We start from the raw sequence: 16,602 nt of genomic DNA on the forward strand, positions 1-16,602 counted from the left end.
CAGCCGCCCCGCCTGCCCCAGCCGCCAGCCCGCACCTGCTGCAACCTGCCGGAGCCGGGAGAGGCCGGTGCTGAGGGAGCTAACACGACGTGACACGAGCTCGCCCCGATCCCGGCGCGTAGCCCGGGAAGCGCAACGAGCTCCCGCGAAACCGCCGCAGCTCCTTCCGCCCCCCAGCCTCGGCGGCCCAGCCGTGCTGAACTACCCTTCCCAGCGGCCCTTCGTGCGGCACAGCCGGCTCGGCTCGCCCCTCCCCGCCGCGCTGCACGACGGTCCTCATAGTCCGCGCTCCGTCCGCGCCGAGCGTCGCGGCGTCGGGGAAGACTACGGTTCCCAACGTCCGCTGCGGCGCTTGCGCCGTCGGCCTGGAAGTGAGAGAGGCCGTTGCGTTACGGGCAACGGCCGAGGCGGCGGAGCGGCGGCGGAGGAGCGGCGGCGCCGGAGGCTTCCGCGTTGGCGGGCGGGGCGGCGGCGGCGGCGGCGGCGGCGGGAGGGCGCTCGGTGGATGGGGCGTTGCGGCCGGCGGCGGTTCCGGCATCCGTCGGGCGCCGGTCGTTGGCCGGGGAGAAGGGGATGAGCCTGTGAGGCGGAGCAGCGCGGGTGGGGCGAGCCCGGCCGGAGCGGAGCGATGTCCCAGCCCCGGCAGCAGCCGCCGCCGCCGCCGTCTCCTCAGCAGCAGCCGCAGCCGCCGCCTCCGGCCGCCGCCAAGAAGCGGGAGCGGCGCATCTTCTCGGGCACCTGCCCCGACCCCAAATGCCAGGCGCGGCTGTTCTTCCCGGCCCACGGGCCGCAGGGCGCCGGCAGCATCGAGTGCACGGACTGCGGGCAGCGGCACGAGCAGCGGCAGCTGCTGGCGGTGGAGGAGGTGACGGACCCCGACCTGGTGCTGCACAACCTGCTGCGGAACGCGCTGCTGGGCGTCAGCGGCGCCGGGCCGCCCCGCAGGAACACCGAGCTCGTCAAGGTGCTGGGCCTCTCCAACTACCACTGCAAGCTGCTGGCCCCCATCCTGGCCCGCTACGGCATGGACAAGCAGACGGGCAAGGCCAAGCTCCTCACGGAGATGAACCAGGGAGACATCTTCGACTGCTCCCTGCTGGGGGACCGCGCCTTCCTCATCGAGCCGGAGCACGTCGAGACCGTCGGCTACGGCAAGGACCGCTCCGGCAGCCTCATCTACCTGCATGACACTCTGGAAGACATCAAGAAGGCCAACAACAGCCAGGAGTGCCTCATTCCCGTCCACGTGGATGGGGACGGTCACTGTTTGGTCCACGCTGTCTCACGGGCGCTGGTGGGCAGGGAACTGTTCTGGCACGCTTTGAGAGAGAACCTGAAAAAGCATTTCGAGGAGAACCTGAGTCACTACAAGGCGCTCTTCCACGACTTCATTGACGTGGCTGAGTGGGAGGACATCATCAATGAGTGCGACCCGCTGTTTGTTCCTCCGGAAGGTGTGCCCATGGGCCTTAGGAATATTCACATCTTTGGCCTGGCCAACGTGCTTCACAGACCTATCATCCTCTTAGACTCACTGAGTGGAATGAGAAGCTCCGGAGACTATTCGGCAACATTCCTCCCTGGTCTGGTACCCCTAGAAAAATGCATGGGAAAAGATGGCATGTTGAACAAGCCCATCTGCATCGCCTGGAGTAGTTCGGGACGTAACCATTATATTCCTCTGGTTGGAATAAAAGGTGCTGCTTTACCTAAACTGCCTAGGAAGCTCCTGCCTAAAGCCTGGGGAGTTCCACAAGACCTCATCAAAAAGTACATTAAGTTAGAGGAGGATGGTGGTTGTGTTATCGGAGGAGACAGAAGCTTGCAAGATAAGTACTTGATGAGGCTGGTTGCTGCAATGGAGGAGGTTTTCATGAGCAAACACGGTATTCACCCCAGTCTCGTAGCTGATGTGCATCAGTATTTCTACAGAAGGACTGGGGTAATAGGAGTCCAGCCCGAAGAAGTCACGGCAGCTGCCAAAAAAGCAGTGATGGACAACCGCCTTCACAGGTGCCTGATGTGTGGAGCCCTTTCAGAGCATCATGTGCCTCCAGAGTGGTTGGCTCCAGGGGGGAAGTTGTATAATCTGGCAAAAAATACCCACGGTCAGCTACGGCCTGACAAAAATTACAGCTTTCCCCTGAACAATTTGGTGTGTTCTTACAGCCCTGCAAAGGATGTGCTGGTACCAGACTACAGCCTGAGTAGTTTGACTACGTGTAACTGGTGCCACAGTAACTTAGTGCGTCGTGTCCGAGAAGACGGCTCTGTTTTGTATTTGGATGGAGACAGAACTAACACTCGGTCTACAGGTGGCAAGTGTGGCTGTGGATTCAAGCACTACTGGGAAGGTAAAGAGTATGATAACCTCCCCGAAGCGTTTCCCATTACTCTGGAGTGGAGTGGAAGAGTGGTGAGAGAGACGGTCTATTGGTTTCAGTACGAAAGTGACCCCTCTCTGAACAGCAACGTGTACGATGTTGCCATGAAGCTTGTCACCAAGCACTTCCCTGGTGAGTTTGGTAGTGAGATTCTTGTTCAGAAAGTTGTCAACACGATACTGCATCAGACTGCCAAAAAGAACCCCGATGATTATACCCCTGTAAATATCGATGGTGCTCACGCCCAAAGAGCTGGGGAGGTACAGCAAGGACAAGAGTTAGAGTCGCAACTTCCAACCAAAATCATTTTGACCGGACAGAAGACAAAAACTTTGCACAAGGAGGAGTTAAACATGAGCAAAACTGAAAGAACTATTCAGCAGAACATTGCAGACCAGGCCTCTGTGATGCAGAAACGGAAAAGTGAGAAAATAAAACAGGAACACAAAGGGCAACCGAGGGCTGTGTCTCCAGGGGCTGTTCGTGAGGGGCCATCATCTGCACCTGCTACGCCAACCAAAACCCCGTATTCACCAACATCAAAAGAAAAGAAAATCCGGATAACAACAAATGATGGGAGGCAGTCCATGCTTACCCTGAAGTGCACTACCACTTTCTTGGAACTACAGGAAAGCATAGCTAGAGAGTTTAATATTCCTCCGTATTTACAATGTATTCGCTATGGTTTTCCTCCTAAAGAGCTCTTGCCTCCCAAAGAAGGCATGGAAAATGAACCAGTGCCTTTGCAGCACGGTGACAGAATTGCCATAGAGATCCTGAAAGGTAAGGAGGAGAGCAGCCAGCCCGCTGCAGCGCACTCAGCCCACGCCGTGAAACACGATGATGTGGCAGTGACCAGTAAAATCTCACCGAGGGAGCTGCAGGAGCAAGTTGATAAGGAGATGTACTCTCTGTGTCTTCTAGCAACACTGATGGGTAAGGCTGCCTTTGAGTTGTGTTTTAAATTGCCTTTTTAAGTAGAAATTACAATTTTACAAAGTAGTATTACATACGTGTGATCTCTAACCATGGAACAGGGTAGTGCCTTAATTCCTCTTACTAGGGCAGCAGTTAACATGCCATCAGTGATTTTCTTTTTGAGTGTTGTTACTTCTTAAAATGTATATGCCAGGTGGTTGTTCTTTGCTATAAAATCCTCTGGGAGCACTTACTGTTTAGGAGCTGGTGTGTTTCCTCTTCTGGCTGTCCCTCTACTTGTGGTCTCAGTTTGTTTTCCAGGGTCAGTAAAGCACACGTTGGAGGTGTACGTGTGTGAGCTGCACGCTCACTCTCCTTGCATCTCCCTCAGGTTGCAGGAAATCAGAGCAGGTGTGAAGGGGGATGTTGCCTGTCTGCTTGTAGGAAGTTTGAGGACTCAGTTCTCACCTTCCTAGGATAAAAAGTCACGGCGTTTCCTCCCTCAGGAGTTGTGTTAGTTTAAGCAAATCCATACAGCATTTTCTCTGTAGCTAATTTTGCATCAAGACCTGGTCTTGTTGAGGAACTGTGAAATGTATCGTTTGAGAATGCGAGCGGGGGAGAAACTGAAAGTAGGTAAACACATATTTGGATCCCAAACGTAGACGTAGGGTAGCAAAGCTACGCTTATAAATTGTCACTCTCGTAAATAGCCATTCGTCATTCAAAACAAATGAGCTTCTCTTGGTTGCCTGTGGTTTTATTTTCCTGTTTGGGCTCAGGAGACTTGGGCCTTCATTTGTGTGCCAGGCTCTCTGGATAACTAAGTATTTTAATTTGGTGGCTGACAGAAGACAGCTTTTCTTGGCCTTTTTTTTTCTCCCTTCCTCCCCAGCATGTGTGAGTGTGCTATTTTGAAATGGCTGTTCCTTATTGAGTTGAGCAGTTCTTGCTGTTTAGTAATAGGAAGCAGAACAATAATTACCATTTAGCCGTCTAAACAAGTTGAACAGTAATGTTTGTTGCAGCTGTTTCAATGGGAGACTTCTGCTGGAGGGGTTTGGTGTGGCCAAAGCCCGTGATGTTTTAGAAACAAAACCATGGCATAATCACAGGGTGACATGTCAGAAGTTCATAATGCACAACTGTGATTTTTGTTTCCAAGCCTGCTTGTTCCCTCCCATCCCTCTGGCAAGAGAGAGCACGCTGAGCCACTCGGCACCCCGTCCACTGGCGTCTGTGCCGCAGTTCCAAAGTGCAGAAGGCTAGATTGGGTTTCTTGGTTTGAAAATGAAACTTAAAGTGCTTTCCTGCTCTCAAGAAATACTCCTGGTAACACAGTTAGTTATTGCCTTACAGAAAACTCTGAGGTGCTTTAAAAATATCTTCAGCATGAAGGTGTCTGTGGTTTGTTGTTTTTTGTTTCTTTTTTTAACATGTTTATCTATAAAGTGTGAGCTGATCTTATATTCCAGCATCAGTTTTTGTCTCTGCCTGTCATTGCTTTGGGATTTTGCTTGGGAAGCACAGGTTATAGAACAGAGTTTACCTCACGCTCCCCTGTCCATTTTGTGTTACTAGCACAACTAAAAGTGGCAGCAGACCATTAACCAACTAGTCCTAACAATGTGTGCGGCTATTGAGTAAGATGCTATTTTTATGCAGTCTCTTTTCACATCAGGGCATCGTTTTCCTTCAGCAGTACTTGTGGGAAAGATCCAGGCAGCCAACTACTTCCTATCGTTATTTTTCAGATGAGAGGCAAACTTTAAGAACTCCGAGTCATTATGCTTTCATAATAGGGTTCAGGTGCCAGATCCTCAGCTGCTATATTCAGCCCTTCTGGGACAAGAAACCACAGTATTGCTCAGTTGTGCTTTTGCACTGTTGAAGAACAGTGCTGCAGAGATTTGGGAGTCAGAGTATCCTGCGTGCTCTTGCTGTAACTTGTATCTGTGAAGTGTTCCTCTAACGTGGTCTGATGAGAACACGCAGAGGAGAGATGCTATTGAACTAGCTTTGGATCCGACTAACTTTCTGTTTTGTTCCTCCCCCTCCCCCACCCAGTGCTCATAGTGAAAGTTTGTATTCAGAGTTCTGTAGCTACTGGTTCTGGATGTTTAAAAGGTATGATTGCTAATAGAGCTTCCTCTTGTCTGAGTAGATGTTTCTTTCCTATGTTAGTTACTAGCTTTTTTCTGGTCTCAGCTGCCTAACTCATGGCAATTTTAAACCTTGTTTTTATGCGTATCAGTTGAAAATGAGCTTTGGGAAATTAGATACTGTAATTTCTGGACTACTTTCCACATTAATACTCGCTTTTATTTATTTTTGAGCTTCCTCCCCTGCTTTTGTTTAGCTCAAAATACGCAAATCTTCAAGGAAATCACAATAGGAATTTAAATTCTAGATTAACATAGTAAAAGCAGTATTTTCAAACTGATGTAATTACAGCCATGCAAAACCACCTGGATATGTGCAAGCCAAATATAATCGATTTTGGTCAGTCGTTTTTGCATCGATAAATCTGTCAGTGCACGTGAAATCCAAATAACCAGGTTTAAATGAAGAATGCTGATTGGTACCAGGATGTGCTTGGATTTAAACAGCCTGTTTTAGAGCCAGCTGTAGTTGCCTGTAACCTGTGCTTACCAGCTGAGCTTGTGGTTTGTTTTGCACACCCGCGTGTCTCCTCTGCTGGGCAAAGTGATGGAGCTGGGCTTCGACTGGCAGAGGGTAGTGGGCAGCTGCTCCTCCAAGCAGAACATGGAGCGTGCTTGTGGGTAGAGTACTGTTTGTTGCCATTCCTCACGTTGCGGGGCTGAACGCTGTTCTGAGTGAGTGTGTGCTGTGGTGAGAGTAGCGTGGAGGGCATCATCTGATGAATGCAGCATCTGGAGGCAGTTTCTAATGTACATGATCTCCCAACTGAACTTGTGGTCTGTAAGCATCTCGTGTTGTAGGTGAAACCAAAACAAACAGTGAAACCCAACTGGGAACAAAAACGCGTGGACCTCAAACACAGTCCAATTCAGTCCTACCCAGTAGTTACTTGAGTCTGGGAAAGTCCAGTTGCAATTGCTTTGGTTATTTTTGGTGTTCCAATCCGAGATCTCTATCAAAACAGTGTAGGTTTTTTGTGTTTCTTTCAGTGTCTGATGCTTTTGTTTCATGAGCCCTTCTCTCCGTACTTTCCTGCACGCAGTCCTTGCTAGTGTTGCATCAAAGGCTGTCCAAACAACGGTGCTTCTCTGGTGCAAGGCTTGAAAAAGCCTGCCTGGAGCACATGGGTATCATTCCTTCTTGGAGAATGCCTCTGATTTATAAGACTGGGCCTTTACTGAAGGCCTCATGGGGGCTTTGTAGGAACCCTTCAATAAAAATGGAGTGCTAAATGCAGCAGCACAGGAGTCCACAAATAGAGTCAGCCGCCGTGGCTGCTGGCTGTGCCTTCCCCGAGCTTCAGCAGACTGAAAACTGTTTTACTGCTTATCAGTGTAGTGGTTATTTTAGTTCCTGTGTGCAGTATTTAAACTGACAGAAGGAAGACTTCAGGTTGCTTCTGCTTGAGGGGAAAGCAAAGAGCCACAGCTGTGATCGTGTGGAGCCATTGCACAGAGAGATGTCTATTTCCAAATGTGAATGAGAACAGGGATGCAAGATAGCAGTGAGCCTCTTTTGAAATGGCAGAAAACAGGAATATATATTCCCTTCAGTGATTTCTCCCCTGTGCAGCTGTGAGGGGGAGACTGTGGCAGTAGTGAGGAGGACAAGAGTTGTCTTGAGTCAGGTCAGTGAGAGCTTAGGAGGAGCTTTGAATTTGTGAGCAAGTCCAGAGGTGGGAGCTGTCAGGATAAGGTCAAAAGATAAGACACCCTTCTTAGCAGGTCAGGGAAGGAAGGAGCAGCAGGTGGTTTGTTGGCTGTGTGCTCTTTCTGGGAAGCGAATGTCTGACCGGATCAGTTTGTCGTTTTAGTGCTTAGTTGGTGAACCTCTGAGCTTGGTGTGTGAATGAATGGAATGGAACGGCGTATGTATGCTTTAATGGGATATATTGATGATGAAACATATTGTGAAGGGCTCCTTCGTATGTAATACCTGAAGGGAAAGCAGGAAGGTGTGCTGTCCTTTTTTATAGAGAAATGGTCTTGAATAACATCTGGAGGGGAGAGTGGCGGAAGTATTCTGCTGGGGAGCACAGGGGGGCCCTGCCTGGCAAGACAGGGAGCTTGGAAAGTTGGGCAATGGTGTGAAGGCTTCTGTAGCACAAGGCAGTGCATAGTGCTGCTGCCATGGTGGCCAGCTGGCCTCTTACCTGAGGTGGCAGCTAGCACGGTAGCAGCTGATCCCTTGTAGGATGTGCAGTGAACATAAGGGAAGAAAGATGTCATTCAGTATATTCAACACTTGTAAGTTATTAATAATAACTTCTACTTTCCCTTTAACGACAAGCATTTAGATGGATGATATTTTGCATCCTCACTCCTTCTATCTGCATTCCATGTAGCAAGTAGATCCACTTAACTTTAGTTAATTACTTACGTTCTCCTATTTTAATAGAAAACTGAGACAAGTGGTTATTGAGAGCTTAATGCCTACAGAAGGATGTCATTTCTATCTCAAGTATCTCGATACTTTTCCAGAAGGCTTGTTAGGAAGTGAGGAAAAACAGTTTTGAATGAATGAATATCCTTTAAGACTTGAGTTTACAGCCTGACAAAGAACCAGGTGCTGCAGCTTGGGTCAAATCAAATTAGGGAACCTTTGTACTAGAACATAGGAGATTTGACTGCAGACAGTGGTTTTCCTTAAAGCTGCTCAGGTGTCCAGGGTTCCTGTTCTATAAATGGCAATAACAATTCAACTTCCTAATTGCATTGAGGAGTGAGGATTCAGCTTTTAACTCAGACAGTTACGTTTTCCACCAGTTGCCTATAATCTTAAAGTAAGGGCGTTTAATGATTGTGTTTGACTTTTACAGGAGAAGACGTCTGGACTTATGCAAAGGGGCTTCCTCAGTTGTTTCAGCAGGGTGGAGTATTCTACAGCATAATGAAGAAAACCACAGGTATTTGTTGTTTGTGTTGTTCTCCCTTTCTTTGTCTGTTTTCCAACCCTTAACATTGTAAATTGCTGTTTTGTAATGTATTGTAACATAGCAAGCAGTTCCAGTATTTAACATATTAGATTTGAGGTGGCTGTAAAAATGCTTCCTGCGGAGAGTAACATCTGATCCTTTACAAAGCACGTAGTACTGAGTTCTTGCTTGCATTTGAAGTTGATTTTCTTGTTGAAGTCTTTGCAATTGCAGCTTAGCTCTTGCGGTTTCATCTATTTCAAAGCTTCCTCTGCTGCTTTCTTACTGGCACTAAGCAGTTTTATCAACTTAACCATGATTATTTCTAGAAACAGGTGTTTTATCACATCATTTCTGTTACGGTTGCAATAATTAAAACATGTCATGTACTCACTGCATGCTGCATCTCACTCAATTACTGGTTTGAGAAACAGAATGGGCACGCAGGTGTCTTGCAGCAGATCTGCCTTGTTTTAGTTTTCTTCCTTTAACTATGCTTGTACAGCAGTAAAGGTTTTATATTGTTTGTGGCAAGTGATTTAGCTTAGATGATTCCTGATTCTGAACTGATTAATGACCAGCTGGAGCTGAGAGCCTGAAACAAATGCAGGAGATGTTAGCCCAGCTAGTCATTAACTCACAGAAAATGCCTGGCTTAAAAGTTATTTTTGCCACCTGACGTAGTAAGAAGTAAGGCCGTGGGAGGTGACATTCTGTGTTTGAATGTTGTTGCATTTCTGTTTGTTGAGGTATCTCGCACTGCTGATGCTTTGGTAGGGAGGACTACGATTTCAGCATTAAGATACTTGCGTGATTTTAACAGTTTATAAGCTGCTTAATTCCCACATCAAACAATGAACTGTGCAGCTTATTTTTTCACATCAAGAAGCTCCTTATGTGTTTGTTATGTTATAGTTAATGCAGTGATGCAGCTATCATACTGAATATCTGGAGCAAAGCCGTCCATCAAGCACGGGTACTATTAATGTATCAAGTTTGATTTAGTAGATCTAGTTTGAGATCTCATTTGGTTTTCAGGATTTGTCATAGGAGCTCCTACAGTGCTCTCTTTCGCAAGGGAAGGTTGTGTTGATAAGTTATTGTTGTTCAGTTTTGTTCTTCAAGTTAATTCAGGTGGTTGGAGTTAAGGTTTGCTCTGTGGTGTTTTGGCTGGTTGGCTATCAGTGGGTGTGTAAACACAGGAGCTCTGTCTGAAGGTCTTGAAATAAAGAAAATATCTGCAGATTCCCTGCAGTTATAGGAAGGTGTGAATTGGAAGCACTGGAAGCAGAACTGGATGGGGCATCTGGGTAATCAGCATAAAAAATGTTTAATAACATTTCATATTATTTGAGTGATGTTTTTATCGATGCTTAGAGTACTTGTTTTGACTGCATTTTGGATAACGTGGAAGAAGAGCTTTGTTGACATCATCTACTCTGTGCAATTCCTGGTGGGTTGTGGGTTGGTTTTTTTTTGTGATTAAAAAATTGGAAAATGGATCTTTTTCTTTGAGACGGCAGTTTCGGATCTGAAATCTTCCTATTGAACTCTCTGTTTTAGCACATCTGTCAAAACAGAACAATGAAAGAAAATACTGTCTCACGTTTGTTTTGTAGAGGTTAATACTTACAATCTGTGGGGCTACAGAGCGTAGTAAGCTTGAAACAATGTTGTTTATCTGGCAGCACTTTCTCTCTGAGAAGGCAAGAAATAAAGAATGCCAACCTGTTCAGGTTTAATTGTAGTTGTACACACCAAAACCCTGCTATTTTAACTACAGTACAGAAGGGATCTTAAACAAGGCTTCTCTAGATGGACAGTGATATGAAATGTACTCTCTTCTCTTTGGATGTTTCCTGTTGGTGGGTTTTGGAGGTTTTTAGGTTGGTGAGCTTTGGATGACGATGGTTTTTGGCTTTCCTGGTGTTACTGCAAGCTGATGCTGTTTCTTCAGCTTCTGTTGCATTGGAGCTGCAGGTCCTGCCGACTTGGTTCTTTCATTCAGTAGTACTACAGTCCTGTCGGTTTGTTAGAATCAGCATAGACAGCAGCAGTGCTGTGGATGGTGACATCATATGGCTGTAGTTGTTTTTTTCCCAACAGTAATTGCTGTGTATTCTGAGCATGCCTTAAAATATGGCAACGTTTTGAAAACCATTTTTTTTTATCTTTATAGGTTTGGTTGATGGCAAACACTGTACTTTTCCACATCTGCCTGGTAAAAACTTTGTGTACAACGCGGCAGAAGATCGATTAGAGCTGTGCGTGGATGCTGCTGGACACTTTCCTATCGGTCCTGATGTCGAAGACTTGGTTAAAGAGGCCTTAAGTCAAGTGCGAGCGGAAGCTACTTCACGGAGCAGAGAAGCGAGTCCATCTCATGGAATGCTGAAGCTGGGTAGTGGTGGAGTAGTGAAAAAGAAATCTGAACAGCTACATAACATAACTGCATTTCAAGGAAAGGGCCATTCGCTAGGAACTGCATCTGGTAGTCAACAACACGATCAAAGAGCCAGGGAAACACCACTTTTAAGAAAGCATAGTACAGAAACAGACTTCGGTCCTGCTAAAATTGAGCCTTCTGTATTCCCAGCTGCTTCTGGTAAGAGTGAGCTGATCCGAATAGCTCCTGGAGTTGTGACAATGAGAGACAGCAGGCAGCTCGACCCTGTTTTGATTGAGACACAGAGAAAAAAGTTGCAGGAGATGATCTCTTCTATTCAGGCTTCCATGGATAGACATTTGCGGGATCAGAATACAGAGCAGTCAGCATCAGTTGATGTATCTCAAAGAAAAGTAGAGGCAGTGAGTTCAACTGCTAAAACTGGGAGCTTTCAGGCTGGCTTGCCTGAACCGTTTTCTGCACCGGGTGGTACTGAACACTTGAATACTGAGTCAGCTGGTGATAACATGGTGAATTCTGTGGGAGCAACTTTCCCTTCGAGGTCTAAAGCACAAAAGGGAAATTCTGTTGAGGAGCTTGAGGAGATGGATAGTCAAGATGCAGGAATTGCTAATGTAACTGAGCCAATGGATCACTCTTGATAGGTTAAAATCTAATAAGGGTAGAAGAAATTACTGTTCAAATGTAATGTTTATTGGCTGGGCCACACAAAGTGATTAGTTATTAAATCTTGTATGTATGTCAAAAAATTATATCATCTTATTCAGTGCATGATAAGCAAGTGTGTGATTGGCAATAGCTTTTAATATTACCATACTGCTACCCAGGCTGGCTCTGTTACCTGTAAATTAGTTATTAGGAAATGCACTGAGATGAATATCTGCTGTAATGTGGGCTATTGAAAGTTCTTTGTGATTTTTAATTCCAAGTCAGTCTTAAAATTTAAGCCCGTGCGAGATTCTTGCCGTGCTAGTTGAGGCTACTGGAAAGGCTAAACCAGGCAAAACTAGAAACTTGACAAGGTTAATCCTGTCCTAGGTACTCAGTTCCACTCCAGAATACACTATAAACATGAGCTACATGTATATTTCAAAAAGCAATTGAAACTCAGCTTGTCTTAAATTTTACAATGCAACATACGCATTACTTTAATTACGTTGTATTGGCACTTCCTCGGATGCAAAAAGGTTTTCATTCATACAGCTGTGTACACTTGTCAGAAATCTTGGGATAAGTGTAACTGTAGTCAACTCTAATTTCTGCATGTGTCAGGTTAAGCAAGTCAGAAGAGTGTACGATGAAGATAAAGTGAAGGTGGTGTGGTTATGCGTGGCTGTCTGAGCCAGCACAGCCATTTTGATGCTCTATTTCCTCCCAGTTACTGAGCTGGTTCAAATGTTTTACAGTATTAAATACAACAGCAGGAGAGAAGTTGGTAATCGTAAGAAACAACAAAAGTTCATTAGCAAATCAGTTTTTCTTAAAGGGCTTCAATTACCGGCATTGGTCAGTAACTGGCAGGAAAAAACCCAAAACCCAAACGAATAATAGCTGCCCTCTTCCGAGCAGATTAGTGACTTACTGGAAGGAAATGACTCTCTAAAACACATTTTCCTCGAGCGTTCCTTAATTCGTGTTGTTTCATTGGCTATAAAGACTGCCCACCTCGATTGGCTTCAGTTTGTGATGCAGATTTCCCTGTCTGTAACACTATAGCTGGTATCCACGTAAGTAGTGTGTCCATCAGACCTGCAGTGCTAATTCTTAAGAAGGAGCCGTTGTGCTCGCTCCCTAAGGATGGAATGTTTATCTGATATTGCACTTTGCTTCCTATCTTCATAGTCACACTTAAGTGCACTATTGTTGCTTCTTCTAATGGTAAAATAACATTGAATGGATGAGAGATGCTAATGCAGCTTCAAAGGAATTAAGAGCATTTAAGATATTGAAGTCGGTGTTTGTGCACATACGGGCTTTTTACCAGTTCAGAAATGTTTGTATTGTAGATGTTTGTATTCAGAGAAGTCTCCACTTTTTACATTTCTAATCACTTAAACCATTCTGAGCATTGGATGCAAAATGCCCCGTGAGGATTTATTTTTGTATGTAAAAAGAAAAGAAAAATTAACTGATGTGAACCACTTAAAGGATAGCCCCTGTTTTGTCAAGGTGAATTTGAGTTTCTCTCTTGGCTCCCTTCTTATAGAGGCAGAGAGAGCGAATATGTAACTATTTAGTTCACTGCTTTAAGGTAAAATAGAAGAATCACATTTTCACAGATAAATGAAAAAACCAAAAGCCTCAAATCTTCAAGTTGCCGAGTCACTAACTTACAGTGTATGAAGTAGTCTGGCACACCAGAACCGACCTTGCTGATGCATTGATTAACTGGCAGTGCTAATTCAATGAGAAGCAGGATGCGCATGCAGCAGCTGGAAGCTTGCCATGACTTCTGAAAACATTTAGCCTCCCATCAATCAGTCTAGCTGTCTGAAGGCTATTTCTGTATATACAGCGTTGAGCAGAGGATTGTGCTTTGTCACAGCTGGAGGTTTAGAAAAGTCTGGCAGTGGAGCGTTCCTGGGGAGGAGCGGAAGTGAGGAGGGGCTGAGGGCAAGGACTCACCTGGGTCTTATGCGTTTTAGAGAAGACTGCTATCGCTTTGACAGCTTTCAACCTTTCCTCTAGAAAAAATCTTCCTTGGCTGAAAGACAAAACAAACCCACCAAAAAAACCCATGAGCACTGTATATGAGAGAACTTTAATTTTGAAATATATTGAAATATTTATTGCACATCATCCTTATTCCAAGGAAAGGTGCTTACTTTAATGCCTTTGTGGTAAGAGTGCAGAAGTTTGTGTGCCTTTTACTGTGTAAAGAGGAAGGCTCGGTTTGATTTTTTGACACGCTTCCCATTTCAGCAGCAATTTGATGTTTTCAGTCTTAACTAAATAGAAATAGACACAGGTTATAGCTCTGCTTGACTCACACTTACTGTCGTCTCTGGGATCCGCTAATCTCACGTAGATCAGAATTCTCCAGTTCCTAAAACGAAATGGTCTCACAAAGGGATGGTAAAATGGTGTCAAAATTACAACATCTGCTGATGTGAACTCTTTTGGTGTCATGTAGGATTGTGCATATTTTTTTTTGGCGCAGTGTTCTTATTTCACATAGCTTTCTCACGCATTGAAGTATTAGTGTTTTTGAGAAAGATGGCTTTTGATACTCTCAAGTAAGGCTAAGCTTCATCTACATGCTGGCAAGATGTGTAACTGTACAGGAGAAGTGAAATAAAGAACACTGAAGTGTAAATTTGAACAGATGTTTCCTTTAATTGCTACCAGTGGATGCAGTTGTAATTTGAAGTGAATCAGTGTGCCTGTATTATAAGCACCCACGTGCTTATGAACTTCCCTGTTAGGATCAGGAAAACTGTGGTGTGGGGTACAAGGGCACGGAAGGTGTTGGCTCACTGTGGCTGTGAAGCCCCCCGTGGGTGTGAACAGGGCTTCTGAAATGATTTGAAGCGTACACCTTTCTCCTAAACAGCAGCAACAAAAAGCAGCCAGCCCAAATTCTTGCATTACCTCTGGGTTTAGGCTGTGGCTCTACGTTCTCTTTGGGCGTTTGCCTTGATTACTTTCTCATCTAGGGGCCGACCTCTTTTTAATACAGCATCTTGTGATAAAGATACAAATTACTTGAACATTTTTAAACTTACTGTGGCTTAGTAGGTGTAACCTAAATGAGAGATGACTACTGAAAGTACAGGCCCAGTGCGACAACCCCACCAACCAACAACAGCAAAAAGCCAAACGAAAACCCAAATGGGAAACCCCGGGAGAGTGCATCAATTTTGGAGGCAAATGCAAGAGTTTTACTACTTAAGATGCCTTAGTTAGTAAGGTTGGGTTTTGTTTTAATACCTCTGTTTCTCTGAGAATTACTTGAATTTCAGTGAAGGGAAAAGAAACAACACTTTCTCAAATGGAATAACATAAATGTGTTTGGGATGTCCTCAGCATTACGGACACAGCGACATATAGTTGTGGTTACGATATACACAATGTGAAGTAGACTTGGTCTCCAGCGCAACAGGCCAGCAGCTTCACAAAGGTGCAGTGCCGCCAGGCTGTACGCTAACGGCCATGTACGTGTGCAGCGGGCACCCTTTCCAAAGGGAAATCTTTCATTTAAGGTCTTTGAAGAAGTAGAGCCCATTATTGCTGTCACGAGGTTAGCGGAGCTCGTTGCTGCTCCCTCAGTTTCCTGTGGAAATATCAGTTAGCGCAAGCTGTAGTGTGCTTACGGTCGGGAGAGTTGTGCTCAAGCTGAAATGTAAGGGATCGGTACTGACTGTTTTAAGAAGATCCTCCCGTTAGCTCTACGTTTGGTTGGCTCCCATTTTTAAACGAGCGGAATTCAGTGCTTTTCTCACAACAACGTGAATTTGATCCCTCAAAGTCAAAGAAAAAAGAAACAGCCAACAGTAACGAAACAGTGAGTGATTTCTGTGTTTTGCTTGTGAGTCTCAGTTTACCTTCTTAAAACTGAAGAAGCTGCTTATGGTCTTTAGAATGCAGGATTCCCTCTGAGCCCTTATGCCTGCGGTTGAGCAATAAGAGGTTGCAATGAGTGGTATTTTCAGAACTATTTTGTTTAACGGGGATTATTGTCGAGAAATGAAAGAGTGCACTTTTAGGAGGGAATGCTATTTAAAATGTATAAATAAGAATTAATAGTGTATATATTTAGCGAACGAATCTTTTTAAACAGTAAGTGCTTTACATGTCGAATTAAAAAGAAACTAGCATAGAAATGATACCACCTTCACAGCACTGGCTGTTATCCAGCATACTCTGGTTCTGTTTTATTTGTGATTGCTGTACTAATTATATTTGATTCTTTTTATTTGTAATGTAACAATAGTGTATTATAACAGTATATAGTGTATTATATTACACTTCACTGTACAGTATTTGGAATTTTCTTTGATTGCTATATTAAAACTGTAAGTTTAAACATTTGCTTTGGCTTCATAAGATGCAACTTTTATCTGGCCTTTCTCACGATAGCCTGTTCAATTAACACCGATTTGGCTACAAAATGAGCGATTTGTAGTTACTTGATCTTCCTCATTCTACATATAAATTGTTTTCTCCTTGCTTACGTGGGTACCGGTGCAGAGGCAGAAAAGCTGGCACAGACACCAGTAAGGTAAGCCGGTGTCATTATCCTGCTTTAGTTACGTTTCTGCTTAGAAGAGGATGTTTGAAAGAATAACACCAGAAAAGCTTTTTGGATTTCACACTTGCTCTGAGTAGTTCCTGAAACACATGGGACCCTTGGATTCGAGAGACTGAAAAGTGGATTTTTACATACTTGAGAGCCAAATCTGAGCCTTCTCACAGTTGTCACCAATAAGAAGGTGTAGAAAAATGCTGTACAAATTCTGCCACGCTTCTATGGTTTGAAACGTTGCTTAAAATACTTTTCAGACCAGAATTAAAAGACACGCATGTGATGCATCAACGTGAGTAGTCCAATTTGGAAGAACCCAGCTCTTCAAAATCGGGCAGGATGTAAGAATAAGGTATTGACATCTACTTGAATTATCCCTGTGCTTACTCCGCTAGCCAGATATGCTATTTTGTTTCAAAATTGGCTGTAATTGTATCTTTTGAGCCTACTAAGGAGTCTTAGAATCCACCTGTGAAAATCCTGCTGCTTCTTCCTTTATTTACTGACAGACTTTAATTCCAAACAAGATAGCATTAAAGTGTCCCTTAAAGCAATTATGTGATTCTATGAT

General features: G+C 44.7%; 1 protein-coding gene across 1 annotated transcript; it reads left to right on the forward strand.

The window, feature by feature from the left end:
- Nucleotides 1-480: 480 nt before the first annotated feature.
- On the forward strand, nucleotides 481-15,810 carry VCPIP1 (valosin containing protein interacting protein 1). The gene is made up of 3 exons (XM_072328407.1): nucleotides 481-3,320; nucleotides 8,284-8,370; nucleotides 10,559-15,810. Exons 1-3 carry the CDS (start codon nucleotides 629-631, stop codon nucleotides 11,425-11,427), a joined length of 3,648 nt encoding a protein of 1,215 aa, XP_072184508.1. The 5' UTR covers nucleotides 481-628; the 3' UTR covers nucleotides 11,428-15,810.
- The last annotated feature ends 792 nt before the right edge of the window (nucleotides 15,811-16,602 follow it).

Source organism: Excalfactoria chinensis, chromosome 2, assembly GCF_039878825.1.
Source record: "Excalfactoria chinensis isolate bCotChi1 chromosome 2, bCotChi1.hap2, whole genome shotgun sequence".
Lineage (NCBI taxonomy): Eukaryota > Metazoa > Chordata > Aves > Galliformes > Phasianidae > Excalfactoria > Excalfactoria chinensis.

Coding starts and splice junctions, on each gene's coding strand:
- VCPIP1 (XM_072328407.1), top strand. CDS start 629: ATGTCCCAGCCCCGGCAGCAGCCGCCGCCGCCGCCGTCTCCTCAGCAG. Junction 3,321..8,283: donor TCTTCTAGCAACACTGATGG/GTAAGGCTGCCT, acceptor TGACTTTTACAG/GAGAAGACGTCTGGACTTAT. Junction 8,371..10,558: donor CATAATGAAGAAAACCACAG/GTATTTGTTGTT, acceptor TTATCTTTATAG/GTTTGGTTGATGGCAAACAC.